This window comes from Pezoporus flaviventris, unplaced genomic scaffold (genome assembly GCF_033815535.1).
Source record: "Pezoporus flaviventris isolate CSIRO_AGI_PZ_B2104156 unplaced genomic scaffold, CSIRO_AGI_Pfla_v1 ptg000001l, whole genome shotgun sequence".
In the NCBI taxonomy this organism is placed as follows: domain Eukaryota; kingdom Metazoa; phylum Chordata; class Aves; order Psittaciformes; family Psittacidae; genus Pezoporus; species Pezoporus flaviventris.
Window position 1 is genome coordinate 3,392,547 of NW_026892549.1, and position 27,543 is coordinate 3,420,089.

The 27,543-nt window shown below is 37.0% G+C and overlaps 1 protein-coding gene across 4 annotated transcripts in view; it reads left to right on the forward strand.

Moving 5' to 3' along the window:
• PTPN4 (protein tyrosine phosphatase non-receptor type 4) overlaps window positions 1–27,543 on the forward strand; it is a 108,016-nt gene that overhangs the window by 25,389 nt on the left and 55,084 nt on the right. For 3 of the 4 annotated variants that reach the window (XM_061463753.1, XR_009745170.1, XM_061463578.1), the window contains 4 exons: window positions 14,557–14,711; window positions 21,289–21,396; window positions 25,339–25,381; window positions 25,479–25,557. In XM_061463753.1, the coding sequence (XP_061319737.1) occupies window positions 14,574–14,711; window positions 21,289–21,396; window positions 25,339–25,381; window positions 25,479–25,557 (368 nt within the window). In that variant the 5' untranslated portion in view covers window positions 14,557–14,573. Of the gene's footprint in view, window positions 1–14,556; window positions 14,712–21,288; window positions 21,397–25,338; window positions 25,382–25,478; window positions 25,558–27,543 lie in introns of those variants that run through there. The other variant, XM_061463663.1, reaches the window with a different exon arrangement.

Consider the following 27,543-nt stretch of genomic DNA (forward strand, 5'->3'; position numbering starts at 1 on the left):
AGTGCCTAAAGAAGAGGACGTAAGAGAGTGAGTTGGCCTGATTACAGAGGCGCATGAATGAAAAGAGTTTTTAAGCATAATGCCCAAGAGGAGCAGTGCAGGTGTGCTGACTCGAAGAGCTCATCACCTGTTAAAGCCATCTTCACAGATTAGTTTGTGTCTTGTTAGACTGTTCCTTCTCAATGTGTTTTATACAATAATTTCACTTTAAAGAAAAAATTAATGTAATCTATCTTCAGAGTGCCTTGTCACACTCAATAGAGGCTGTAAGTTTTTTTTCTCTTTTTATTTGTTGGAAAACTTAGCTGCTGGAAAGCTGTATTGTGTCACTGTCAACATGTTTATGCATGTTGAGGATAAACTTAATCAGTTTTCCTGCAGGGTTTTCTCTTCTCCTGAAAGTCTTGTTTTTGAAGGAGGTTGTCCCTAAGAATACAGGCACTGAATTTTTCCTGTTGGTGAAGATGATAAAAAAATGAGGCAGGGCAAAGTTCTGAAACCCAGAATTAACTCAGAATTTTTGCATCTGGGAGACTGTTACGGAGAAATTACTTCACTGTGCATGGTGTGGGAATCTTTCTGTACCTTGCATTAAGATACATGAAATTTTAAAAGCCTTTCAATGATTTTTGGTAATACTGTATAGGTGATTATGGTGCCATCTATCCCTTCCTGTCATAACTTTGTGGGAAGCATCTCAGCAGGCGTTGCTCTGACTAGATGTATCTTACCCAGCGTCTCTCTCAGGTTTGGGAGCAGGTTCTTGTCTTGGGCATGGTTCTTGTCTCTTGGCTACAGGCTTTTTTTGTTTCTTTTGGGTGGTACATGTTTGGTTTTCTGTGGGTTTGGGGGACATTTTGGTAATTTCTGTTGCTGTTCCATCTTCTGCACCCATCCCAAAGGAGTAGGGCATGGAGTAGCAAAGACAAGGGTGAAACAGTTAGAAAGCAAACTCTTAGAGCCTTAAGAAGCTAAGAAGGGATGTGGAGGAGATCTAGAGCGCTTGAAGGGGAGGGGATTGGTACAGAAGTGATAGTTTCATTAATAAGTAATTATCTTTGTAGCTTCACCGCATCAACCTGTGATTCTGTAACCATCAACTCATTTGTGAATCTGACCCATGTTTGTACCTGCCTTTCCAGGGAAAACAACAGGAACAAGAGCCAGGCTATTTTAGGATTACTTAATTAGTAATTTATTTAAATTGCCTAATGATGCCTAATGATTTTTAAAGGGCTATTAATAGCCATGTTTAAAAGTCTAAAAACATAAACTTAACAATGTACTATACCCGCTGTCCACTGTTACCTATTATTTATTTCAGAGATGATTACATGTGCTGGCTAAGACAACAAATCTTGCGTTTGAAGTTAAATATTCATAGAAGAATGATTCTCTTAAGAGAGACTGTATCTGTCTTTAGAAGATGAGAAAATATATTGAGAAGATTTTCTTGTTTATATTACCAACATGATAGGAATTTTTGTTGTCTGAAATGGTATTCATGAAAGTAACTTAAACATCCATTATTGTAACTTATTTTCATTTCTCTGCAAGCCTGTGCTGATACCTTTTGAGTATAAAAGCCATTGCCTTTTATTGTGACTTCATGAACTGTGAATATAAGCAAGAATTGTAGCAGGAAAGTTTAGGACTGCATTTTCCTTTGAATAAAAGAGTAAGCTCTTCTAGAGCTTTTGGGAAACTAAAAGTCTTCATAAAACTTGGTTCATACATTGTTTTTGAGATTTGCATACTGAACTGATCTTACAGGCACAATTTCTCATTTGTGCAAGTCAGCACTAGTGGTGACTAATCATACCTGATCTGAGCTGAAGTGATGCAAGGACTGTCCTTAATTTTGAAATGGCTGACACCAAGTTGAATTCTTCTTTGGTATTCCTTCTACCATTAATAGTCTCTGCACATGGCATTGTTCAGAGAGAGAATCTGCACAGGTTTTTTTTTTTTTTGTTTCTTGTTTGTGGTTTGCTTGTCGTTGTCGTCCCCGTCCCCCCCCGTCCCCCCCCCCCCCCCCCCCCCACCGTAGCTTCTGTTCCCTTTTAGAAAAGGGAAATGAATCTGTCCTGAAATGTTGACTGCTTGGCAGTTGAGCAGAAAAAGTGTTCAATGATAGCCTCAAAGGAAAGGTATTTAAGGAAGCGATGACTTGACTTGTTGGCAGCTTCCCTTTGACTATTTTTATGGACAATTGCAAAAACTTTGATCCTCACCTTCACCAGAAGGACAAGAAGCTGGGAAGCTTGGGTACATTCTGCAAACCTTTTTCTCACTAAGGACACTTTATTTTATCATTTCTTTCAAAAGACTTGAATCTTTTTGGCTCCACAGTCTTGCAGGAATTTCAGGATTTGTTTGTCAGAGGTCCATGTCTCCACATACCAGTGCACACTGGGTCACTTGGTACTGGTACATAACCAATCCTTGAGAACTGCAGCGGTGGGCAGAAATATGCCTTCTTATTAGGTCTTCCACTGTGTTCAGCATTACACCTGAGACATTACACCTGAGGAAGTAGTTACTTCCTAGATTTATGAACTGCAGCATCATAGTATGCTTAGTTTTAACTGTGGGGAGTTAAACCCTTTTGATAGGGGTTTTGACTAAGTGACAGCTGCTTGCATAATAGCTTGTACTGAATTTTTAAATATTAAAGGTCTGCTATCATAAAAGTAATTGACTTGTCTTACTGCAATGCTCCTCAAATAGCTTTGGAGATAAAATTTCCTCCCTTCTCTAGAAATAACAAATATAGCAGCAGGGTGTGTTTTATACTGTGACTGTTACTTAAGCCATCATTGCAGATCAGCTACTTAAAATGTGTGCTCCTTATATGCTTTTGGAAATTGTGGTATTGTGGATAAGTTTGTTTTCTTCTTGAAGATTAACATTACCTTTTTTATTTTGACTATGAAATCCCTTTCTGGAATTGGTAGCATGCCAGCATAGGTAAAAACAAGCTCACTAAGCCCTGTGTTAGGTTTCCACTGTCAGGATTTTGTAGACTAACACATGCTTCAAATACTTGTTAGGAATTTGAAGCATATAGACATTCAGCATAATCGTTCCTTAGTCTTCAAAGTATTTTTTTTCAGTGGAATCAAAGCAGAACAGAGAGCACTGAGGGAGTTGTTTAAAATCTGTCGTTCAGTCCTGCTGCCTTGCACAGTACCTTGCTCAGCAGAGGTGGTGGGGCTCAGGAGCTTTTAGCACTTGCACAGAGGAGCCAAGTGAACTGACTGCAGTGAAGATGGAACAGCCATGCAGACTTCTGGTTTCTAACAGCCTGGGGATTATAACTGCTTTTGTTCACTTACAATAGTATCTGTTAACTGCAATACAGTGGAAGGTACTAACCAAATGATTCTTTTGCTGAGCATTTGCAAAGCTGCTGTATGTTGGAATTAGTTTGCATAGAAGGCTCTTAAATCAATTAGGCTTCAAAGAGAAAAAGAATGCTACATCCTTATTTTTAAAACAGTGGGGAAAGATTGTTAAAAGCTAGGACATGCCAGTCTTTCCCGTGAGCAGTTGAACAGTAAAGTATCATGTTCATTTTTAACATTATTTTTTTGCACAAGCAGTGTGAACTTCATTGTGACGTCTAAAGTGGAATTAATCACTTGATTAAGACTTCTTTTGAGAGCAACTTTTATGGTTGCATTATTTGATTATGAATTAAATTATGAATTAGGTGCCACTTATAGACAATACAGTGGAAATGTTGATTTGTGTTTCAAAAGTTTAGTGACTAGATACATAAACCATCTCTTTTAGTATGGTTTTCTTATAATTAGGTTTTGTTTGAAACAAAATTGGTCTCATCTTTCATACCAGAAGTTTGAGAAGTTTTGCTGTGATGACATGTGGACTTCTGCACTGGGGTGTGGGCTATATTCAGGTTGGTATTTATTTTCTTGGTGGGGGGAAAAAGCCAAAAACCAAACTCACCCCCAGCCTCTCAGCTGGATTGTTGTAACTGTGTGTATGCAGCTTGCAACATGGTGAAGAGCCTGGGGATGGGGATTTGAACCATCTTAGAGTTTTAGTGGCAGAGAGCATGTTTTAACAGGTGCTTACCAGAACTCTGTTGTTTTTGTTGTTTTTTGTAGTTGTTTTTGTGGTGTTGTTTTTTTTTTAAAGACAAATAAGAGGTAATTTGATTACTGTCACAGTATCATTAGGAGTGATGGGTTCCTCCCGTACTGGTTTGTGGCAGAAGGTATGTGTTGGGCTCCTATCTGGGAATCTATTTGGCCAGATGAAAGTTCTAATGAGCAGCCGAGAAGTAAGCCACTGAAAGTGGAGACCCTGTGTTATGCAGGTGATTAAATTGCATTCAGGGTTTTGTTCATGCTTAAAAGTGGTCAATACATGAGAGAAACCATAAATAACAGTGTTATAAATAGCAATGTGACATTAAACTTATAAATAATCTTTTATCATTTTGTGGTCCTTTCTTCTTTTAATAGCCTGTTGCTCTTTAAATTCAGCACGCACCAACTCTGCATGTGTGTATTCATTTGTCCTTCTCAGCAATGTTTTATTCCAGCTGGAGCTGTGATGTTTCTTTTATTGCTTTATTTTTAGTTAACTGGCTTGTAACATGGTTGTGTGCCTGCTTTTTCAGTGAACGTGAAACTTCATCCTGAACTGAGCCAATATGATAAAGAAGCATTAAATCCTCTGTTGTTTTCCTGGACATGAATGCTTTAGAGGGTATTGTAGAAGTTATTTTCCTACTAAAAATAAATACCCTAAATACCAGAATAATTGAATTAATTAATCTCAAACCAAGAGTATTGAAAGTTTCTTGCTGATTCTGAATGGCAGCTGATTTCGAAGTTTTCAGCTCCAAGCCACACGGCCAGATAACTTTTCCCAGTGAGATATTTTATTAAGTACAATGATACTAAATGTTTTTCTATAGAAAACATACACATTGTACCTAGAAAATATTTCATTATTATGGTAGTAAAAGGAATCTAACTTCTAATTAAGGCCTGAGATTTAGTTAGGTGGGTTGAGATGAATAATATGTAAGTACAGAGTATGTCAGTAAATTTTAGTTTTGTTTGGGTTACATGGTATGATTTCATTTTAGCGCTGTAGTGCATTAAAAAATTCCTTCTGTCTAGGTTTTATGCTTGTTCCAGTTGTATAGCTGCAACTTTGTACCTTTTTGGATGTGGGAATACAGGGAGTTTTATTTTTTTGGCATTATATTCATAGTTAGCTTTGAAAGTGTGATGTTGCTTTTGACACCATTAATAACATCTGCTATTTTTGTTAATATTGTGGCAAGTTCCAAGTATTACTGTTATTCTATAAAGAAGAAAGCTATAAGGAAGAAAACAGCCATATTCAACAAAAAAATAAAACTTGAAAGCATTTTTCAGAAGTCTTTGATCAACCCATGTAAGAATTATAAACCTTTCCTGTAAGTTTGGGTCTTGTCTCCATTGCATTATGTTGCATTGTGTTTCCTTCCAATCCTTTTTTTTTTTTTAACAGCTGCTTCTGTAAGTTTGTCAGTTTAATTTCAAAAGAAGGAAATGCAAAAGAAGGAAACACATTTTTCGATAACTCTTAGGAATACATATGAAGGTAATCTCTCCTCTTACTCGTTTATGTACAAAACTGATCGTGGTTTAACAATTTGCAAAACTCAGAATGTATGAAGTGCATTAGAGCCTGCAGTCAGGCCTAAATGATTAATCATGTCGTAAGCTCTGACAGGGTGCCACTGTTGAGATTGCCACAATTTTGGAAAAATTTTGGTTTGGCTTTAAGTTTGCCTTTTTTTAAGAAGTACAGATAAAACTGTCCTGTTGTTCTATGGTCAAGATCTTTGGAAATGATCCTTTAACAAAGTAGGTTTGTACAATGTATAAATCTGAGGAGCTCAGACTTGTTTCACATCCTCTGCTAAAGAAACTAAACCCACAAAACTGTGGTTTATTTTCTTTTTTTTATTTCACTGCAGGTGACTGATTATCAGATTTAACTGCTTAATCATTTAAACATGAGTGATATCTTCATTGCCAGATTCAGTCAAATAATTTTGAACTTCTAGTCCTCTTGAGCTGGCTTGTAACTGGAAATTATTTCCTGTAAAGAAAATCTTTGAGAGGAGGCAGCAGCAAATCAGGAAAATACCTAAGCTAAGCTGAAGTAACAAAAATGTGAGCACTCTTAATAATAAATAAATAAATAAATAAATAAATAAATAAATAAAAGGAGACCTTAACATTCAGGATGGTACGACTAGGATGATTCTTTCACTCCTGGGCAGGTCCATCAGCAAAGCTGCTCTCTCGTTGTGCAGAGAGCGTATAGTTCTAGTCCTTGGATGTTCTCTGGGGTCTCTCTCTAGTGTGCATCCCAACAGCAACCGAAGAGGTGACCTGCTCCTCTCTCATACTCCAGGGCCAAAAAGCTGGGGAGAGGCTGAGTATCAGGGTGCTTGGAAAAGGAGTGCAAGACAGGGTGGCAGAGAGCCAGGGGCACCGGTGGAGTGAGGTCACTTCTCTGGGCAGCACTGCTAGAAGACTTCCCTTGATTTGTTTTCTGTTGGATAAGGAAGTGAAGTTGACAAGCATTTTCCAGGCAGGTAGCCAGGCAGGCATTATTTTAATGTTTCCAGTGGAAAATTGGTCTTTTTTGGCAAAACTGAAATTTTCTACATGAAAATTTCTATTTTATGGAAATGGTATTTCTGATTAAGAACTAACTTTGATGGAAAAGGTCCAGTTGGTTGTATTCAGCCTTAGAATTAGCATCTGCTGTGTTTAAGTCTATTGAAGATAATTTGGCTTAGGTTTAGAAACTCTGAACAGAATATAAACTGACAACTTTCCTCCCTCTGTCTAATACTTCAGTTCTAGTGGGAGCCAAAATTCAACTTGAAGTTGGCTATGAGTAGAATAAAACCTTTTTTTCTGAATTTTGCCATTTTGTCTTCAATTCAGACTGCCTTCAGCTACAAAGGCTTCGCAATACAGATGCTATGGCTGGACCTAAAGCTGCTAATTCAACTAGTTGCTCTGGTTTTGAAGATCCTGTTGTGTGCAACAGTATTGATCTGTGGGTGCTTAGGTGGCTAATAGCTAGCTCACAGATATTCTCCATTGGTATGTTTTCTGTTGGTGTTTTCTTCAGATAATTGTGGTTGAGGCTTGTAGGGCATACAGAATGTGAGATTTGTGTTCGTTTATAGTCACGCAAAGTTAGAACATGTAACTTTTCAGCGTTTGGTGCGTTACCCCTGTTTGACCTGCATAGTTGTATACAGTTGTTGAAGACCAGCAGTTGTTATTTGCTTATTTTCTTTTTCTGTTCGGCTACCTGTTTGTTGACAAGAAAAGCTGAAATCAAAACCTAATTCTCACATACTACATTTCCTTGCATGTGTAGTCAGGCTGTTACTCAAGTTCAGAGCTGTTGGTAATTAGTGTCCTGAAAGTGCTGAACTAGGTTATTCTAGCTATAGCCAGTTGTAAATTGTCATTAAAGGCTCGAAGATAACCAGGCTCCTTTTAGATACTAAAGAGCTTTTAGTTTCTGCTGGGCCTGTAGGGGACTGTAACCCCCTTCTTTAATAGGTAAAGATATCTCTTTTGGAGGCCTACAGCAAAGGGGAATCAAATTTAGTTACTGCTTTATACTTTTGAGGAAAACTGTAGGAATAAGTCTAGGGACTTGGGTGTTTGTTTTGTGTCATTGTTGTCTTCCCCTCCCCACCTTTCTTAAGTAAGATATAAAGTACTAATTTGTTATCATCTGATGTTTCTGGTTTTAGTTTGTCTGAACTTGAGCTGATTTCAACTTTTTTTTTCTTCTGGTCTGTAAATATTTAGGCTTCCTAATCTTAGAGTTATATGGGAGTCAGAATTTCCTTTTAATGAAAAATTTATTTAAATCTATTTAACCTAATTTAAGAACACATTTTAAAAAATACTGCAAATTTATTTTGAGAAGTTTCTATCTAGAAGATATTTTAGTAATGTTTCATTATAGTCTCAATCTATTACATCTTATTAAAGCATTGAGTCATGAAACCTAGAATAAGAGATCCAGCTCCAGGAATGGGAAGAGTTACATGTAATCATCTGTGTGAGTGTCATGGATTGCCATCTTTAAGCCTGGTGCCCGTTATGGATATCACAGAGTTTAAGATACTGGAGGTAGAACTGACTTGGAAAACTTTTGTGTTTATTCAAAGTAATTTTTACACATGATAAACACTTTCAAATCAGCTGACAGTCTAATATATACTAGGAAACAAGGAGGTTTTCTATCTTATCAATTCATTTATGTATTTGTTTAATTTACAATATTTTTAAAATACAGAAGGATAGTTAAATTCACTGTTTTGTGATATTTAAACAGTGCTCTTTTTCTTTTTCCTGTGGGTTTATCCTTTTCCAACTGCTTCAGCTATCTGCCCTTCCACGGGGTTTGGTCTGCTTCCTTTTTTTTTTTTTTCCTTAAGTTAGATTTTTGTTATCCCTGCTAGCTTTACCGTTTTACGTCCTATGCTGATTATTCCAGGAGCTTGGGCTGCTGCTGCTAATGCGGTGCACATAGAATCATAGAATCGTTAGGGTTGGAAAGGACCTTAAGATCATCTAGCTCCAACCCCTCTGCCGTAAGCAGGGACACCTTACGCTAAATCGTATCACCCAAGGCCTTGTCCAACCTGGTCTTGAACACTGCCAGGGATGGAGCATTCACATGTTTGTTTGCTGTTCGTCGCTGAAGTGGTCATATAGCAGTGCAGTGATGGCAGCCATGCACCCAAGGGGCCCAAAATTTTCAGATGTGCTTTAGGAATTAATGCTTTTTGTGTTAGATTTGTCTCTTCATGTGGCTGAGGATTGAGGATGTGGAAAAGGAGGATGTAAGAGTAGCTCATTCATTGAAATGTAGGTGAGACTGTGGACGTTTTGAGGGCATGTGAGTTGCTCTTTATTGCTCTCAAGGGTGAGGTACTTGCAGATAGGAGTTTCTTTAGGTGTATTATATTTCTTGCATCTGTGAGGGATTTAATCAAGCAGCTCAGAGTATGTGTGAATAATAGAAGTCTTGAGGGAATGCATAAAAGCAGCTGGAGATTAGATAAGTTTCTTGTACCAGTTTTGCTTATGAAGCATGGAGGCTGCTCAGGGCCAGGCTCTAAAGAAGGGTGCAGGAAGCCCTGGCTGATGAGAGTGAGCTTGAATTCCAGAGCTGCCAGCCCCATGCATGTACCTGAGCTAATGAGAGCACAGTCTGCTTGCCCACCAGTGAAGAGAAGCTGCTGAGGTGTTGGAAACTTCATCTTCCAAACTTCCAAGTGTCTCCTTGTATCCTTGCTCTATTTTGACAACTTCTTGGGAATATAGTAGCACTGAAGGAGTTGCTTGTAGTTATGTTGTGCAGTCACTGTAACTGTCCCAGTTCATCAATGGGACAAATGTAATGTCCCTGTTTTCCGCTGAAAGTGTTAGGAAGAGTTTAATAAGTGGCCATGAGAGCTTTCCAGAGTATATTATTTTCCTTCAGCAGAATGAATTTGATTAATTTATATATTACAGATAATAAGTAAACTTATGAAAGAATATGCAGATTTTGATAGAGGCCAAAATCATTAATGATGCTGTTGCCTGTCTTGAAGTCTAGCTTGATCCTTTGAACCCAGTGACAACAAAGTGGAATGACCCAAAGTTCACAGTATCAGCTTTCAACAATTATGGATACTTTCCATTGTTTGGTCAGCAGAAAGCAGGAAGTAATGAATGAAGTATGAATCGTTGGAATGATATTAGGACTGTAGTGCATGGGTTGATTAACTTAAATGAAAATGAATTTCTGCTCTGATTTTATTTGTAAGGAATGTTCTGAAGCTGTGTGCTACATTGGAATTGCTGAAAGCTTTCAAAACAAATTTTTGAAAGACAAAGAATTTGAACATTCATTTGTTGGACTAATGTCCATTTCCCTCAAAATAGTGCACAATCAGCTAATGTTTAGCATTTTCAAACTGGTCTTGGCTAAAAAAGTTAGTTTCACTAATGTGTTTTCAGTAAATGTATACGAAGATGGGCTGTAGATATAACTCAGTGTTTCTTTTGAATGCAGTGTGTTGTACTACTCTGTTTAAACCTTAAAAATTGTCTTTGTGCTCTCAATTATTTTTTTTCTCCTAATTAGATTAGATAATTTAGTAAACATGGGGCCTGCAGTCTATTTAATGTATTCAAGCTACATCATGTTATAAGGATGTGGGCTTTCTAAGAGTCTGGCCTGCTTTAGGAAAATTCATTCCTCTTGTAGGAAATTCGTGTACTGTGTTGGACCCAAATCAGGAGTTGGGCTGCACTGGAAATCCATGCTTTCCGGGTTGTGAAAATAGCAGCTTCTAAACAAATGGAGATCTGGCAGTGCATTAGCTTCTTAGCTGCTTTAGATCAGCTTTGAAAAATGCAATTTCTCATGTCCTTGCACAGACATGTGCATACTGTACTGTGCTGAGGTGGTTGTACAGTTGTACGTGATGCAAACTCTTTGAAAGAACTCTTTACTTCAAGTCAGTGAATTGATTGCTCTCTTGGATAAATTAATTTTCAGGTAATTACCTTCTTAACCACCTGCTTATTTATTAAGCTGCTTAAATGGTTAGTTTATTGTAAGCCCAAGCAAATTGTTGTTTTATGGTATAAATTTACATAAAAGAATAGAAAATGCCGAAAATTCACTCATGAAGCTTCTGTATGCTCTTTAATGCCCTAGCCAAGCCAGTATTGCAGGAATGTTCTGCCCTTCGATAGGGAACACTCCCTAGAATTGCTTCATCGCTTGAAACCTGAGCTTAGGTTAGGTTTAGGCCCTTCACAAAGTTGAGAGGTAAGTGGTGTTCATTGTGCGAGTTCTGTCCTTCTCCAGTTGCTGCAGCATCAGGTACTTTGGATTGTTAATTCCAGTGATTTTAGCCTACATGGCCATGGTACTGTCCATTAAATGGGTGTGCACACGGAGTAATACCTTGCTTTTTAAAGCAGTTGTCAATTTTTTTGGGCTTGCATCCCAGCTTTTGTCTTTATTTCTTTTGGGACTGCTTATTTTATTTTGGAGCTCAGGGCAGTCCTTTATTACTTCCATACTAACTTTAGCTTATAATGTATTTTTGTTGCAGAATTCTGCAACCAGGGTGGCTGAATTTTTATCAGTTTTGTCATTTTATGACATTTTATGTCAGTATTTGCTGGGAAATCAGATACTTATGATCTGTAACCTCATAAGCAATAGCTACCCATCTCACTGTTTTGCTATGTTTTGTATGTTTTGAAAACATACAACAAGAATGGCAATACTTGGTCAGAAGAAACAATACTGTCTGTGTTCATGGGGCATGTATTTCTGGGAGAAAGGAGTAGTAAAGATGATACGGATACCATTCAGGACCAATTATGTTGTAAAACAGGTGTCACAATATGACCAGTAATTGCAGAGTCTGTCTGTTATTAACAGCTACATCCTTTTTGTTACATACATATGGTGATAGAGGTTTAAATATGGGTTGTATACACATGGTTGGCCACAAAGCAGTTACATGTAATCTGGCAGATCTTAGAAGGAGGAGTAGTTTGAGAGGCGTTTTAATGTAATCCCTACATACTCCCATAGTTACTTTTCTGACATAGGGGGAAAGAGTAACTTTGTGGTTTGTGGAAAGTAGCCTGTCTTCTCTCACCTTACTCTCTGTTACTATCATGGCTGTTACATTTACATTTTGTAGAAGTATTTCAGGATTTCAGTTATTATACTTAGTTGTAAAACTGCTGCAAAAGCCTCATAGTTTCATGAAAGAAACTTTTCTACTTTGAGGTGGTAGTTCAGGCTACTACATACTCATATGTGGGACCTGGAGTATAAGATGAGTATGTGAGGAAAAAATCTTTATGTGTGTTCTATTTGTTTCTTCCTTCCTTAAAGAGAGTGAGAAGGCATTGCTCTTCAGGTCTGTGAGCTAGATGAACTGTTGCTCTGACCCACTATAGCTGGTCCTGTTTCTTTAGCAAACTCATAATACAGTGCCTTCTTCCTTGAATTTGACAGTGTAATTTATGTACACAAAGACCTGAATTACAGTCTGCAACTTTTCAATGTTTTTGGTTAGAGTGAAGATCATCTGTGTTATAACAGGAACCTTGCTGGGTGTGCAGGTTGTGTCTATGAAGGACATGGAGAATGGCTGTTTGGTATTAAAAGATTTTGAGCATCACTGAGGGCTGATTTCCTTCTTGCTAGCTCTTATGAATTTGTTGCTCAGTTTCAAACTGAGAAACGTTCTGTCTAGCTTCAGGCAGTAATGAGGAAGGAAGAAATACTGTTGGTCTTTATCAGCAAGTCAGACAAAAATAGGAAGAGAACGGAAAGCAAAGGTAGTAAGATTTGCCTTTTTTTCCCCTTAAAGCATGGTGGCTTTTAACAAGAGGTTTTTTTCTGCTGCAAAATTGTGGATTATTGGACCACTCTAAAGTGTTGGCTGTAGTCGTTAATTGTGTAGCATCATTGCTGATCTTTATGCCATTATGGCTAATAAAGCAATTGACACGTTTATGTCTGTGTGACAAAATATTTTGTGAAAAGTTATGTTGTTGCCTTGCGTCACTGGTATAGAGGTTCAGTTCCTATTCTTCTGTTAAAGGTTTTCTTCTGCCTTCTGAAGACGTGTAGAAGGCATAGCTGAAGCAGCCTCTTCATGAGGAGCTGTCAGACATGTACTTTCTTGTTAGGCTTTACTTTGGAGTTTTAATATTTGCAACACAATTTGTCATTATTATTAAGTGAAAGTTGTGAGTTTAGTGTACAGCTGGTGGGTTTATCTGGTGTCTTTATCCTTTCTCAGTTTGTCGTGTTAGTTTAGCAAAACAAAAATAAACTTGCTGTTATTCTATGTGAATACAGCATTGAAGTTCTGAAGCCAGAGTGACTAAATAGCCAAAAAAAAAAAAAGCTGTCTGATAAGAAAAGCAGTACTTTCAATCTGAAAATGCTGGTTAAGTCAAAACTGAAACGTTTTGCAAGGGTGGATTATTGTAAAAAAGATTAATTTTTTTTAAATGTCTGAGATGTGTGGTCATGCTGAAAGAGCTGAAGATATGCTCTAGGAAAGCAAAATACCTCAGGGATTTTTTGGGCAGTTGCTTAGGAAGTTGGCTGCGGGCAGTGGGAAGAAGGTTACACCGCAGAGTCCCAGGCCTTCCTGATACTGGCAGCTTGGATCTTGGTCTTCCACTTTCCCACAAAGGCCTACATATCTAAGCCATCAGCTATTTAGGAAGGGATTGATCTTTTACTTGTTATCCCTATTCACTTGTGTGCATTGGATCACAGGTGCCTTGTATGATCCAGGCAAATGCTCTAATCGCTGTTTGCGATTAGATGTTTGCTGCCCCCTGCTAAATTTGCTCAGTTTTGAGAATACCTGCTTTATTTTTCTACTTCTTAAAGTATTTAAATTTTCTATCTCAGTATGTTCTCTACCTAAGTGATGAAACTCTTGTTTGCTTACACCCTTGTCAGAGGATGTAGAAATAGTTTGCTGAATGTGTAATTAAGTGAATTACAAGCCCTGATCCTGTGAGGTATTTAAGAAACTAACAAGTATCGTTGGATAGGGCCAGTAGCATCAGGTGTTCACGTAAGTACTTTGCTGGACGGGGGTTGCATGGTAATCATTAGAATCTGAGTTTTGTAAAGCAAATGTCACATTTCAATTCTTAACATTCTATTTATCAGCACTTAGAGGAGGATGTAGACTTGTATTGGTCACGGCTCCTTATTTGGAGAGTAAGAATCACTTGTGCTCGCAAACTAGATATGTAAATCCAATCAAAGTTATGTAGATGGAACGTTCAGTAGTTTGACAAATCTTTATATATGCATTTTACAATTTAAAAAGGGGGGAAAAAAGCAATGCTGATGTTTTTGTTACTGCTGTGTATTCTCATGTCTAATGATTACCCAGTGAATGCACAGGCTTTGCAGAATAATGCATCTACATGTTGGTGTATTTGCTGTTTTATTCATACTTTTTCCCTATAAAGTGTTTCGGTGGAAGCATTAGGTGGGGAGGGGGGGGGGTGTCTGTTTTGTACTGAAGTGAATTATTTAATTGATGCCTTGTAGCCATGATACCCGTCAGTTACAGTGCTTTTTGAAGTACAAAAATAAAAAAACAACCCACCCCTAAAAACCCCAGACCCATAAAAAAACCAAAACTCCAAGACCACAAAACAACCTTAAAATAAGGAGGAGGTTAACAGTCAGCAGAAAATAAAGGACTAAATATTTTGGAATAAGGTTGTGGCAAAATTTGTAAGACACTGTTTTGTTATTGGATACCCTGAATTTAGTACTCATTTTTCCTTTGTCTGTAATAGAGTTTTTCACAATGGACCTGCTGTGTGTTGATGTTTCCTTGTAGTATGACATTCTTGCATTTGCATTTTTTCATCTTCTTTAATTCTCTATTTGTTTTGTCTAAAGACCCTGTGTGGACAGTAATGACCGCACGTTTCCGATTGCCTGCTGGCAGAACCTACAATGTACGAGCATCTGAGCTGGCAAGAGACAGGCAGCATACGGAGGTGGTCTGCAACATTCTTCTCCTGGATAACACTGTACAAGCTTTCAGAGTTAATGTAAGTAATTTGCTTACTGCAGATTGGTATCGCTGAGCTTGTTGACCTTTGCTGGATTTGTATGGCTAGAGTTTGACTTTTAAAATACTGTTAAGTGAAGAATAGGAGGGGAAGTTGTGTTCAGACAGTCATGCTTGCACATATATATACTAAATCACTGTGAACTTAGTCATTCTGACATTCTCTATAATACTAACACAGTTTCATTTCAAAATTTATTATACAAAGAGTTATTTATTTCTAGCAATTCTCTTCATGGACTGAAATCATAGAGTGGAAGTGGAGGGCAGTTGTGCCACTGAGTTGAACAAGAAGCAAGCTTTTGTTTTGCTCCATTCCAGTTTTTGCATTTTGAGCATGAGTAAGGTGTAGTGGTAACTCTTCTCATGACTGTATAGCTAATTATGTTCAATTGTGTATGTGGTTATATTTGGTTATGACTGTCATCTTAAAGTATCTCTTTGCTTTTTGCTTTTCTCAGATTATATTCTTGTTCTATGATTTCCCTCATTTAAACTTACCATCTTCTAACTCAGTGTTGAGGATGGCAGAAAAAAGAACAGGAAGCTGGTTGGTGAATGCTGAGGACTGTTACTGGGAAGACTGAATAACTTACACATAAGAGCCTGGAATTTAGAACAGGTTATTAATAAGATTTTCTAATCTATAATCCTTGATAAGGATTTAAAATTAAAAAGTTCATAGTTTTGTGCAACCATTTCTTTTAAATTCTTGAGGAAAAATCCCTAGGAACAGCAGCCAAAGACCTCAGAAGGTAACATTAAAGCATTTAAAGTGGTGTTTGTGTGAGAAGAACCAGGACTCAGCACGAAAGAAGCTGTGGGGTGTCCTGGTTCAGGAGAACTCATCTTTTACTTTATAAGATACAGCATTGACGACTTACATGGAGAAAGGTTGAATGATGTGATGATGGAAATTACAGGTGGTGTGATTTTAGGTTTTTGAAGAGAAAATTGAACTTAATGGAGTGAAGCAGTAGTTAGGTATCCAATAAGGCCATGGAACTGTGTGAGAGAGTTGTGTTCGTATGGCTACAGCTTGACTTCCAAAATAGTGTTAAGTACAGAACAGGAGGGGAAGTTGTGTTGAGGCAGGCGTGCTTGCACACGTACATACTAGAAGAAAAAGAAGGGAAGAAAAAGAGAAGAGGCTCAAGGAAGACCTTATAGCAGCCTTACAGTAGGTAAAGGGTGGCCTACAAGAGAGCTAGAGAGGGTCTTTTTACAAGGGCATGTAGTGACAGGACAAGGCGGAATGGCTTAAAGATGACAGATGGGAGACTTAGATGAGATATTAGGGAAAAATTCTTCATTATGAGGGTGGTGAGACGCTGGAACAGGTTGCCCAAAGAAGCTGTGGCTGCCTATCTGTGGCAGTGTTCAAGGCCAGGTTGGACGGGGCTTTAAGCAACTTGGTTTAGTGAAAGGTGTCTCTGCCTATAGCAGGGGGGCTGGAACTATATGGTCTTTAAGGTCCCATCCAACACAAACCATTCTGTGGTTCTGTGAAAATGCAACAAGAGGAAGAGAGCTAAATCTCAGTTTTCAAGGCATATCTACTCTCTGGATGGCTAAAAATAGACCGTTTGTTAACGTGAAGCCTCATTTTCTTTCTGGGATAATTTCTCCTAAATCCCTTTTATCTTTTTCTCTGCAATAGTCTACTTCTCTTAACCTTCTCATCCTTGCTAACAGTTTCCCAGTCCGTACAGCCCGCCAAAAAGTAGTATGTGGAGAATATAGTTGGAGACAAAGCATTACAAGTGCATGAGAAATTGTAAATGCTGGGTACTTTGCTTTCAGGTGCATGAGTTTTCCATTAAAGTATCTATCTTGCGGGGGTTTATTTGTTTGTAAGAGTTGGCTAAAATAAAAAATAATTGTTGTACAATAGGTATGGGAGGTTATGCTTCTTTTTGATCTAGCTGTTCAAAAGCTGTATGTTAGAAAATGCTAGCCCCTGTGTAGAGTAGAACCACCAGTTATAAATCCTCAAATGTCTGTTCTCTGTCTCCCAAGAAAAAATTATATAATATGTTCTCACCACCTCCCTAGTGTACTAAATATTTTAGTTACATGGATCACGCTTTACTGCTTATACAGATCAGCCTGCAAGTTTGGCAATTAAAACTGAGTTTAGGGAATAAAAAGTTCCTTGGTGCTCAAGATTTTGATCTTGTGTCTTAGCCTTAATCTGTTTTTTTACAGAAATAGGGAATAATAAAGTATTCAGTTATAGCAGATGTATGCTAACCTACATGGTATATAGGTTTTCAGGTTTTATAGCTGTGTTTTACTTTATTGTGGTTGACACAGTACTTGGCAATAAATATTTATGGATTTGTTTTCAAAATACGAAGAACAAAGATAACACCAAATAAATTAGCAAGGTTTTTTCTCCTGGTGATTGCTATATAGGTATTCCGTATGCTAATGATTGTAAAGCTTAATCATCCAGAGTATGCAGTGCCATATTAATAAAAATGTACTCAAATGCTCTTTCTTCTCCAGCAGCAAAGTACTGATCACAGACAACGTCTCTTGATAATTTGTGACATGTTCTAAGTTCGCATTTCAACCAGCCCTTTCCATTGATCTGCAAAATAGGCATTCTCTTTGTGCTAAGACTTACATAGCATAGGGAATAACAAATCAAATCAAATAATCCCTGTGGACTGCAGGCAGGAAGAGGTTATTTTGGCTGCAGGCAGAAGAATCAGTTGGAACTACCTGTGCATATGTTTGAAGAGTAGAAATCCTCTCTGTAAAATGCTCTGCTTAGCAAATGAAGCATACTCTTACTTCAGCCCTGAAAAGCATATTCTGTAGAACGTGGAGCTGGAATCAATGAGACTGATTTGAGTTAATAATGTGATCAGGATGATTTGCATTACCATAAACCTGCTTCTTCAAGATCATATTGCTTTAATTGGTTTTAATTAATTGTTTCAATACCTCAAATTGTATCTTTTCTGTGCAGGCTGACTTAACTGTATTCCCCCAAAGCCAGTACATGATATGGAGATCACTAAATCTGTAAAAAACCCTCTACACCAACCCTCCTTTAATTTTAGAAGAGAAAAAATTCAATAATTCAATCTCCGTTATTACTTAGTTGCGTTTTGTTTTTTTTTTGGGGGGTGTTTTGGGGTTGGGTGTTTTTTTTTATTTTTTTTTTGAGGAAAACAAATAAAAGCCTGCTTGTACACTTTTATTTAAAATAGGATAACTTTCTGGAAAGCTAATGTAAGCTGTAGAATGAAAGGAGATGGTAGTGCAGCGCTGGCTTTTTGGGGATGTACTTGCTTGAGCTGCAACACAAATACTGTGTTGAGCTGTGAGAGGTTCCAGTGTTTCCACTAGCGAAGAAGCAAGCCTCCCGCAGACCTGTGAGCAACAGAGCTGTTTGACCTCCTTCAGAAAAGCTTGAGACCTGTCATCCCTGTCATCAGAAGTCCAGATTTGTTTGGACTCACGCAGCAGCAGTAGCTCCCAATGTTTGCTGTGGATGCGGCCAGTTCTGTAGGCCAGCAACAAAACTGAAATATTGTAAGATAAATAGGGAAGATGGTGGTAGTTGGTAAGCAGGCATTAAAGCTATATAACTAGAGATGTGTTCCTAAATTTTCAAACATGGGTAAGCAGCTAACAATCATTTTGCAATTAGAAATGAATGTGTATATATCCAGTGTACCAGATGTTAGCCAGTAGATGATAGATACTTCAAAAAGTGCAGTTGATATATTGATGTCTAGTGCTGATGTCAAATTTGTTTTGAAAGACCAAAATTTGTTAGACATTTTGCCTCCAGCAATGACTAATAAGAAGTACACATAGCATTCTAACATTCCAACTGTCGTGGTTTAAATTTAAGCCCAGCCAGTAACTCAGAACCGTGCAGCCACTCTCTCACTCTCTGCCTTCATCCCCATGCCATGCTCCTGGAGGGATGGGGAGGAGAATCAAAAGAATGTAAGTCCCATGGGTTGAGATAAGAGCAATCCAGTAAATAAGGTATAATACAAAAAAAAGTTGATGTTTTGTATCTAACTACTGCAATTTAATGTTAGATAGTTCCTGTTTTTCATCTATTTACCTGTTATTCCCTGTTTTAAGAGGAAATATTAATGTTTAACTTATCTGTAGAAATAAGGCAAGTTTCTTTTTATGTTTATCCACATTTATGGGTTTTACTTTTATGTATATATAAATATATAAAGGCAAAAATAGAAACTTGTTATCATACTTTCTATAATTTATAGCAGCTATTTAATAGTTATGATAGTATTACAAGTATTCTGGACCTTTCATGACAAGTAGGATTGTGACCTTCTGCTCTGGCAAGCTGTAACATCATTATATAAATATCAGAGATGGGTTAAACTGAGGTCTGGTTTTACGAGATGCTTATCTTTATTTTGCACTGAGAGTAAAACACTGTGATCAAAACAAATGCTTCATGTTGAAACTAGTCTTCTCTTACCTAATTTGCTGCTCTGTTACAGGAGAAATACCTTCTTTGCAGTCGTGAAATGACGTTCTGAATTACTAAATTCAAACCGGTCAACAAGTTCCAAATTGTTCGTTAGGAAGCATCTATTCAGATACTTAAGCAACAGTATAAATTCTCAGGTTTAGATTGGAAAAAAGCTACAGAATTGATATCTGCATGTTATTTGAAGAAGTAACATGTCAGCTGTAGTAAATGTAAGCCTAAGCTTGCGTTCCACATATCTCCCATTTTCTGACAGTTACCATCAGAAGTTCATTGAGTTCTGATTTATATCTAAATGAGGAAAATGCCAAGAAGCAATTAGTGTTGCTGTGTTATTTTAAAATTAGTTTTATTTGCTGGGAAATTTGTACTAATTACGGGTTTATTTCAAAATATATCAGAAATCTGTCATTTAGTAAAAATGAAAGTGAGTATTTTTGGATTGTATATTAAAATTGCCTTATGCATTTATACTGTTGTGTATTTACTATGTTAACATCTGTTTGGGTTTTTTTACCTTGTTTTTAGTTACTAGAAAATAAATCAGTAGTGAACTTTTTAACTGTGGTGCTCCTGCAGGCTGCTCATTTCATTAATCATCGAGAAATTTTCTCTCTATGTTTTTTTAATAGTAAATATAGCACTTCTTAGATCACTTTTAACTTAGCCAAATTTATAGAGGCCCTGAAATATATGCCTTATGTAATTTCCACTTAAAACGTGCAGAGCTCTGCTTATTATTGTCCTGCTGGAATAATTTCAAGCATAATTTCTTATATCTATTTTCTATTCCATTGTGAAATGAATTATCAAGCTTCTTGGAGTTTTTAGCCTTTTTAGCTTTCATAGTTTACTCAACCTCAGTGTAATTTCAGCTAAACAGGAAGATGAGTTTTGTTAGGATGCTCTTAGATGTTAACAAACAACTAAAGTGATTTCTAGATTTTTCTCATATATGGATACCAATGAAATTCTTGCAACCTTCCTTTGACCTTTTAGTTACATACTTCTGTTTTAACAGCTATGAAAGTAAACTGTTGTATAATCTCTTTGAGAAGTGAAGTTCTGCTCTGTTTGGGAGCAGAACAGCAGGGTTTTTTTTTGTTTAAAAACCTTAAAAATATCTTAATACCCCTAGCCAAGTTTAATTCCAACTGGGCCTTAGCTTTCCTAACCTGGTCCCTAGCTTCCCGGACAACATCCCTGTACTCTTCCCATGCCACCTGTCCTTGCTTCCACTTATTATAAGCCTCTTTTTTCATTTGAATTTTCCTCAGGAGCTCCTTATCCATCCAAGGAGGTCTCCTGGCCCTCCTGCTGCACTTCCTTCTAGTTGGGATGCAACACTCCTGAGCTTGTAGCAGGTGATCCTTGAATATCAACCAACAGTCTTGGGTCCCCCTGCCCTCTAGGGCTATATCCCATGGAACCTTCTGAAGCAGGTTCCTGAAGAGGCCAAAGTCTGCTCTTTTGAAGTCCAGGGCCGTGAGCTTGCTGCACGCTCTTCTCACTGTCCTGAGGATCTCAAATTTGACTATCTCTCAGTTAGATATTTGGCTGCTTCACCTGTCTATACCATTTAACTTTGGAAACATTTTGTTCATTTAGATTCAGGAATAGATTTTTAGGTGAAATAGGTAAGACTAACTTGTACAAACCTGTACTTTCAAATTCAGTGACCCAAAAAAGCCTGCGAAGTTCTTTGTCACATTCTAGCCTTTTTATTTTCTGAGGCTTTTTTTTTTTTCTCTTCAGTACTCTTTTTAAATATCAGAAGATTTGGCTACTGAATGGCTTTCAGGAATAATCATGTAGCTAGCTGAGAAGTGAGAAATTCTTACTGTCAGAAAATGGCAAAGAGGAAAAATAATAATTCCTTACATATGCTTCAGAAAGTGAGATGAAGCTCATTTAAAAATATCCTGGGGTATGCTTTGTGATATTTAATATATAGGCTGCTAGAGCACATCTGAAAGAATGTTTATGTGTTCTGCTTGCCTGAAGTCTTTGTGTCCAATTATATATTTGTTAATTAAAATATACGTGTATTTTTTCTCTGCAGAAACATGATCAGGGACAAGTTCTGTTGGATGTAGTCTTCAAGCATCTCGATTTGACAGAGAGAGATTACTTTGGTTTACAGTTGGCTGATGAATCTACTGATAACCCTGTAAGTTGACTGTTTTATAAATACATTTTTATAAATCATAATTACATTCTGTGCTCTGTGTCATTGTAAAGAGAATTAGAGTCCATGGGTTTAAAGCCATGGGTGCCATCTTTTCCAACTGTGTTATTTGAGTTGGTCAGTATCACCTTGTAGCTGTGATAAAACTAAATGTGAATAGTTACAAATTTGCACGTTTGGAGTAAAATGTTGAGATCTGTGCTTATGAAATGTTGCATTAAAAGGATATTGCTTGTTTTATTGTACCTGTTTACTAAACTGCATAATCATTCTCTGTTGGCATAAGAAATAGTAACTTTTTTTTTTTAAATTATATGGGGAGTTTATATTGATCTGTATGGTGTTTTTCTTTCTAGCCCAGATACCGTGTAGCTCTTTCAGTAGTGTTGCATATAGTCCACTGTGACAAAGCCTGTCATCTCATCAATTTAACAGAAAAAGGGACTCCTTTGAAACTGAGTATTTATGATAATTGATGTGCTTCAATTGAAAGGAAATTTCATAGGACTGAAACTTTGTAAATCACCAGTAGAAATTAACAGATCTAGCTGTAATGTTCATTGCAATAGTTATAGCTGTAGGGCTGAGATCATGATTGCTTGAAGAATACTTCCCAAGCAGGAAGTAGGAAGTTCTTTTGTAGATGTCAAATGATCAATACTTGTTATAAAGTGCAATTTAACTAAGTATTATTCTTTGTAATACAGTTCCTTATCAATTCCTATTATGTGTGTTTGTCAGTGATGGGTTCTAAATTTATCTCCCAACTTGTATGTCAGAAGTCATTTTTGTTCACAAATGGTGCAGAATGTGATCTGTAGAGATAAGTGACACTGTGTTAATCATTCAGTAACTAAGGTGAATTTCAGAAAATAGTTCAACTTTCTTTAGTAAGAGCAGATTTCATCTACTGTTGTTTTACCATCAAGAGAGACTGTTCTAAATAGAAGGAATAGTGTTGTTTTTTTTTTATCTTACTAAAAGGTTGGGATTTTTCTTTTACCTATTTTTAATGCCTTTTTTTAATGTAGCATAGGAATCAAGAAATCATAATACTGCCATGGTTTTTCTGCCAAAATAGTGAACTACTTGCCCATTTCTTTCTTCTCTAGAGCAAATTATTCATAATTATATTATCTTTCTACATTCTGGTAACATTATTAAAATGAGCAGAGACATATAGCATAGTGGTAGATACTTTACAAAGTTTCCTGCTGTAATTTTGTGGCTAGATCTGTTAAGACATTGGCAGACAGGCCTCATTTCATCTTTGTATTCTAAACTTTGTTTCCAGGCTGAAAAGACATAGGCATGCTCTAGAAAAGGCTGAATTATTTTTCAGCTTTGCTTAAGAAGTATGTAACATGACTGCTACTGCTGAACCCAGGACAGAGTATCACTCTATTTCACTCAACATTGAGAAGTTTGTAGTGTTTTTATCTGAGTTTTCAAAGCTTAGATGTCTAAGCTCTGATTTTTTTTTTTTGTTTATCTATCTGGAAGCAGCTGAACACAACACTGTAATAGAAGGCTCTGGGAAATAGTTAGTCCAAAAGAAGAATGACTTCAGAGCTCTTGATATAAGAACATGCTTTAAAGGTTTAGTATTCTTTAACTAATAAATATTTTGGCTTTTTAGCACATATCTAGTTGACGTGAAAACAATGTGTCGGAGAAATAGAAATATTATGAATATTAGTATGAATATTAGTCATGAAGTATTTATGGGTTTGACTAATTCCTTTTTTTTTCATTAATATCTGTTTACACTCAGTTCATTTGGACAAAGAAACCAGATTAGATTGACAAATATTCTAGTTAATTCTGAAATAACACAGCAGAATATTGCCAAGATGCAGCCAATATGTCAGCCGATAAAGGTGATGGGGGAAAGAGGATTCTGCTAATTGAGTGTGAAACCTCTGTCATTGTGCCTAAACATGGATGTCATAAACTGCACAAGCTTTTTTTTTTTTTTTTTTTTTTTGTATAATATTAATATCACAGTAAAAGTCAGTGCAACAAAGCTGTGTACAGGAGGAGTAGAATATTTGGCTAGGGTCTTGGCCGCTGGGTGCCTGGAGCAATGCCAAGAAGGAGGTACTGGTATATAGTTGGAATAGGGGTGCAGTGGGATTGAGTGAGTAGGAGCCAATAACACCAAGCTGTGTGGTGTGGTCAACATTCTGGATGGAAATGATGCCATCCAGAGGGACTTTGACAGGCATATGATTCTATCTTTACAACCAGAAACAAATGTAAATACAAGCTTTTCTGCTAGGCATTTCAGTTTCAGGTTTTACGGATTAACTGTAATCTCCAACAGTACTTCTCACAAAAAAGAAAAATATAAATCCAAGGATTATCAGTCGTATCTGTGCATTTATCAGATATATTGGGTCATGACCCCTTGCTTAAAGATACTCAAGTATCATTCACTATGGTTTGAAAGATTCTTATATAATATTCATGTGTATTGCTGGTGGGAGGGTCCTTTATTAAGCCTTTACATGCAGTCTTACAAGTTAATTGATCCTGTTTGAGATCTTCTCTTTGACATAATCACACTCTTTAAGATGTATCAAACGGCCTCTTCGGTCTCTCTTAAGACATTCTCTACAAGGATAATGCATTTAGATCTAGTCATCATTACTTGTTGTTCCTAATGTGTAGAATGTCTCATAATTAACTTCAGACCTATAGTGTCTGTCAGATAGCTCAGGTATCTCTGTGTGTTTGCTTCCTCCTCCCCCTCACATGAAAAAAAAATCAAAAAAAGCCCTGTGATAAAGGTGAGGTAGTTACATGCCATACAGGATTAGGTCTCTGTCACTTCATAGGAACTGTGGCCGTATAACTGTTTCCAGAGGCCTGTGAGCTTGCATTGCAAGGATGAGGAATTGAACAGTATTTATAGCAGAGACACTTCTGAGTTGTTCCAGGGGAGGTTTAGATTGGATATTAGGACAAATTTCTTCACCAAAACAGTTGTCAAGTATTGGAACAGGCTGCCCAGGGAGTGGTGGTGTCACCATCCCTGGACATAGTTAAAAGATGTGTAGGTGAGGTCCATAGAGACATGGTTTTGTGGTGGACATGGCAGTGCTGGGTTAATGGTTGGACTTGATGATCCTAAAGGTCTTTTCCAGCCTAGCTGATTCTATGAGTTAACTGAGCTACGTTGGTATATGCAGAGTCTGCTGGGTTGATGGTGGGGAGTAGTTTAAACAACATGTAGGGCTTTCCAGAGAATCATACTTCTAGATGAAATTTGCAGCATTGATTTTTCTGAGGATTTGTCTGTACTTTCCTACAGCAGTGTTCTCCCATAAAGATGGTCAAGATTGGGTACTGTTTCATAAAATTGCTGTGTAGTCCTTTCATCCAGTAGGCTGAATGCTGAGCCTCTGGTTTCCAAGATCCCAATTAGCAACTTAGCTAATTCACTTCCTATATATTTCAGACGTGCAAAATGCAGAGTCAAAAGTACTGGAACTAGTTTAAGCAAATTAACTTGAGTTGGGTAAGTTAGCCTGCCTCTAGTTCTTCCCTGCTACAGTTTGTTCACCTTAGATAATAATTTTAAAGAGTAGTGAAGATTGTTAATGACACCATGATTGTGCTCTAACCTCTCACAGGCTCATGTGATAATCGGAGAACCAAGTCATAGTTGAATTAGACCTACAAGAGACAGATTCCTGGACAACAGAGGTTAATATCAGGGAAGGAAGAACAATAGCAGCTGTTGATGATAATGTTGGTGTCTTTCAAGGATCAGTAATAAGACTTTGTATGTCAGTAAGACGTTTTGGTAAAACACAGAGTAAAAAGTAATAGAAAAGCATTAGTTTATTGATACTTAAGGCTATAATGTGTACTTCTTTTGTTTCTCTAAAGTTGATGTTGTAATTTGTCTCTTTCCAGAGGTGGCTGGATCCAAACAAACCTATCAGGAAACAATTAAAAAGTGAGTACATGTATGTATTTGGTCAATTCATATACCATTGTTATGCTGGTTTTCCAGGGTACCCTGATTAATTAGAAATAACTTTGCTTGATTGCAGGAGGATCTCCTCATAGTTTGAACTTCAGAGTTAAGTTTTTTGTAAGTGACCCAAACAAGCTCCAAGAAGAATATACAAGGTAGGTCTAGTTAATTTAACAGTAAAACATTTTCCTAGAAGGTTTATATTTAAGGGGAAAATTATCAGTAATTTTTTAAGGTATAACATAGAAATTTTGTTTTAAATCATTTTTGTGTCATATTTGCAAGCTTCTAATTTTTGCCTAATAATTACAGATATGAACTATGCAGTTGCATCAAATCAATATAACAAAAAGCTTCTGTGAATAAATTTACAAATTTATATGCAAAGTGAAGTAACCACGTGAAGAAAATACTACTAAGTAGAAACAGAAAAGGGAAAATAGAGAAGAGAGGAAAAACTTAATCCCACTATTCACCAATGAGTACAAATTTAATTTTATCCTTCCTTGTGTTCTCCTCTGTGACTAAAAAAAATCCTGAGCTTTCTGCTTTTCTTTCTTGCCCCCCCCTCCCCAGTTTTCTGCTTTACACTAATAAAATTAATCTCTGTTTGCATGTAGTTCTAGCTTGAAGCATGTAAGCTTATTTTGATACCACTGTGTTGAAGTATGTTGACGAAGATTCTCATTGTGAATCAAGATAGGAAGCTTGTGAGTTGCAATTAGTCCCTGAAGAGCTGCCTCAAATTTTCTGAATTCTTAATTAGTTCTCGTCTTCTACATAAGTGGCGTGATTTGGCAGATTGGAATTTTTGGATGTCAGCCATTCTGAAAACAGGTCACCACTGTTCAAAAAACAGTATTTAAATTATTAAGGATAGCTTTAGAAATGTAAGTACCAAAACTGTGAAAATTTGAGTCCACGTTTGTTTATAATTTCTTTCAATTTGTCATATTTTGGACAAAATTTTACACACATACATGCAGACAGAATTTACTAAAATGAATCACAGAGATCCTAGATCAGGCTTTGTTTTGTTGAAATACTTGCTTTAGAAAAAATAGGCAATTTAGAACATCAAAATAATGTATCAGAATAGTAGTGTTACTTGAATTGATGGGCGGTATGTAGTATTTCTAAGGAGATGGAGGAAACAGTAAAAGTTGACCAATATGAAGTAAACACTAGAGAAGAGAGAGAACTGTTTATTTTAAATGGTATTCTGCAAATGCAAAGTTATAAATAAAGCATCCTTTTAGATGAGAAATAATCTATGGTTGCTGTATCTAGGTCAGCTCTGCTTTTTTTGCTAATACGCATAATTGCCCATGAGAAAACTTGTTTGTATTTGGAATTGTTATAAAGAGAGAGGAGTTATCTATGGGTTTTTTTTTTGAGTGAAGTTAGAATGCCATATCACAAATAGGTATATTAGTGTAATAGATATTTCCCCCTTAAGAAAAGAAAAGAAACAAAGCACAAACTTCAGGGAATTCCAGCTTAAGCTGAAACCTCTCAGAGATGCTCATTTTTTATAAATTTCATGAAAACAAAGGAATGAATTGACATATGAGACAGTATAAATAGATGTGAGGGAAAGGTTCATTGCAAGCTCTTGTCTCACTAGATCTCTGTGAATTCATGTGAGGGAGGGAGATTATAAAGGCCCCAGCTCAGGAAAGGTCAGCAGGAGCTCACCGTGTGTTGGAGTTTAGCTTGAGGAACGTTTCTTGGAAGGAAATAAAGCTTCATTAGTTCCGCTCATGGCAGAAGAACTTGATTATTAACATTGACTCCAGCTAGCAATAATTGTCGTACCCTTTTCTAGATATATCTGTATAAGGAAGATAAAAACGCTGTAATGCAGTGCCACCTTTATTGTTTTAGCTGAGTTTGTTGTGCAGGCTGTTTCAGAGCTACATTGCTAAATTGCTATTCTATAGATTTCTTTCACATATTACTCAATAGTATGTGAGGCTTCCATGTTCAAACTGGGGCAATTAGCTAACGAGCTGAAAACAGAAAATGGACTCTGCTTGGTGCTCCTTAATCATGAGGTCCTTTAAAAACCATGGAATAGTTCTAATAAAGCATACACCAAGAAAAAGGAAAGTAAAATGGAGGTGCAGCTACACATACAG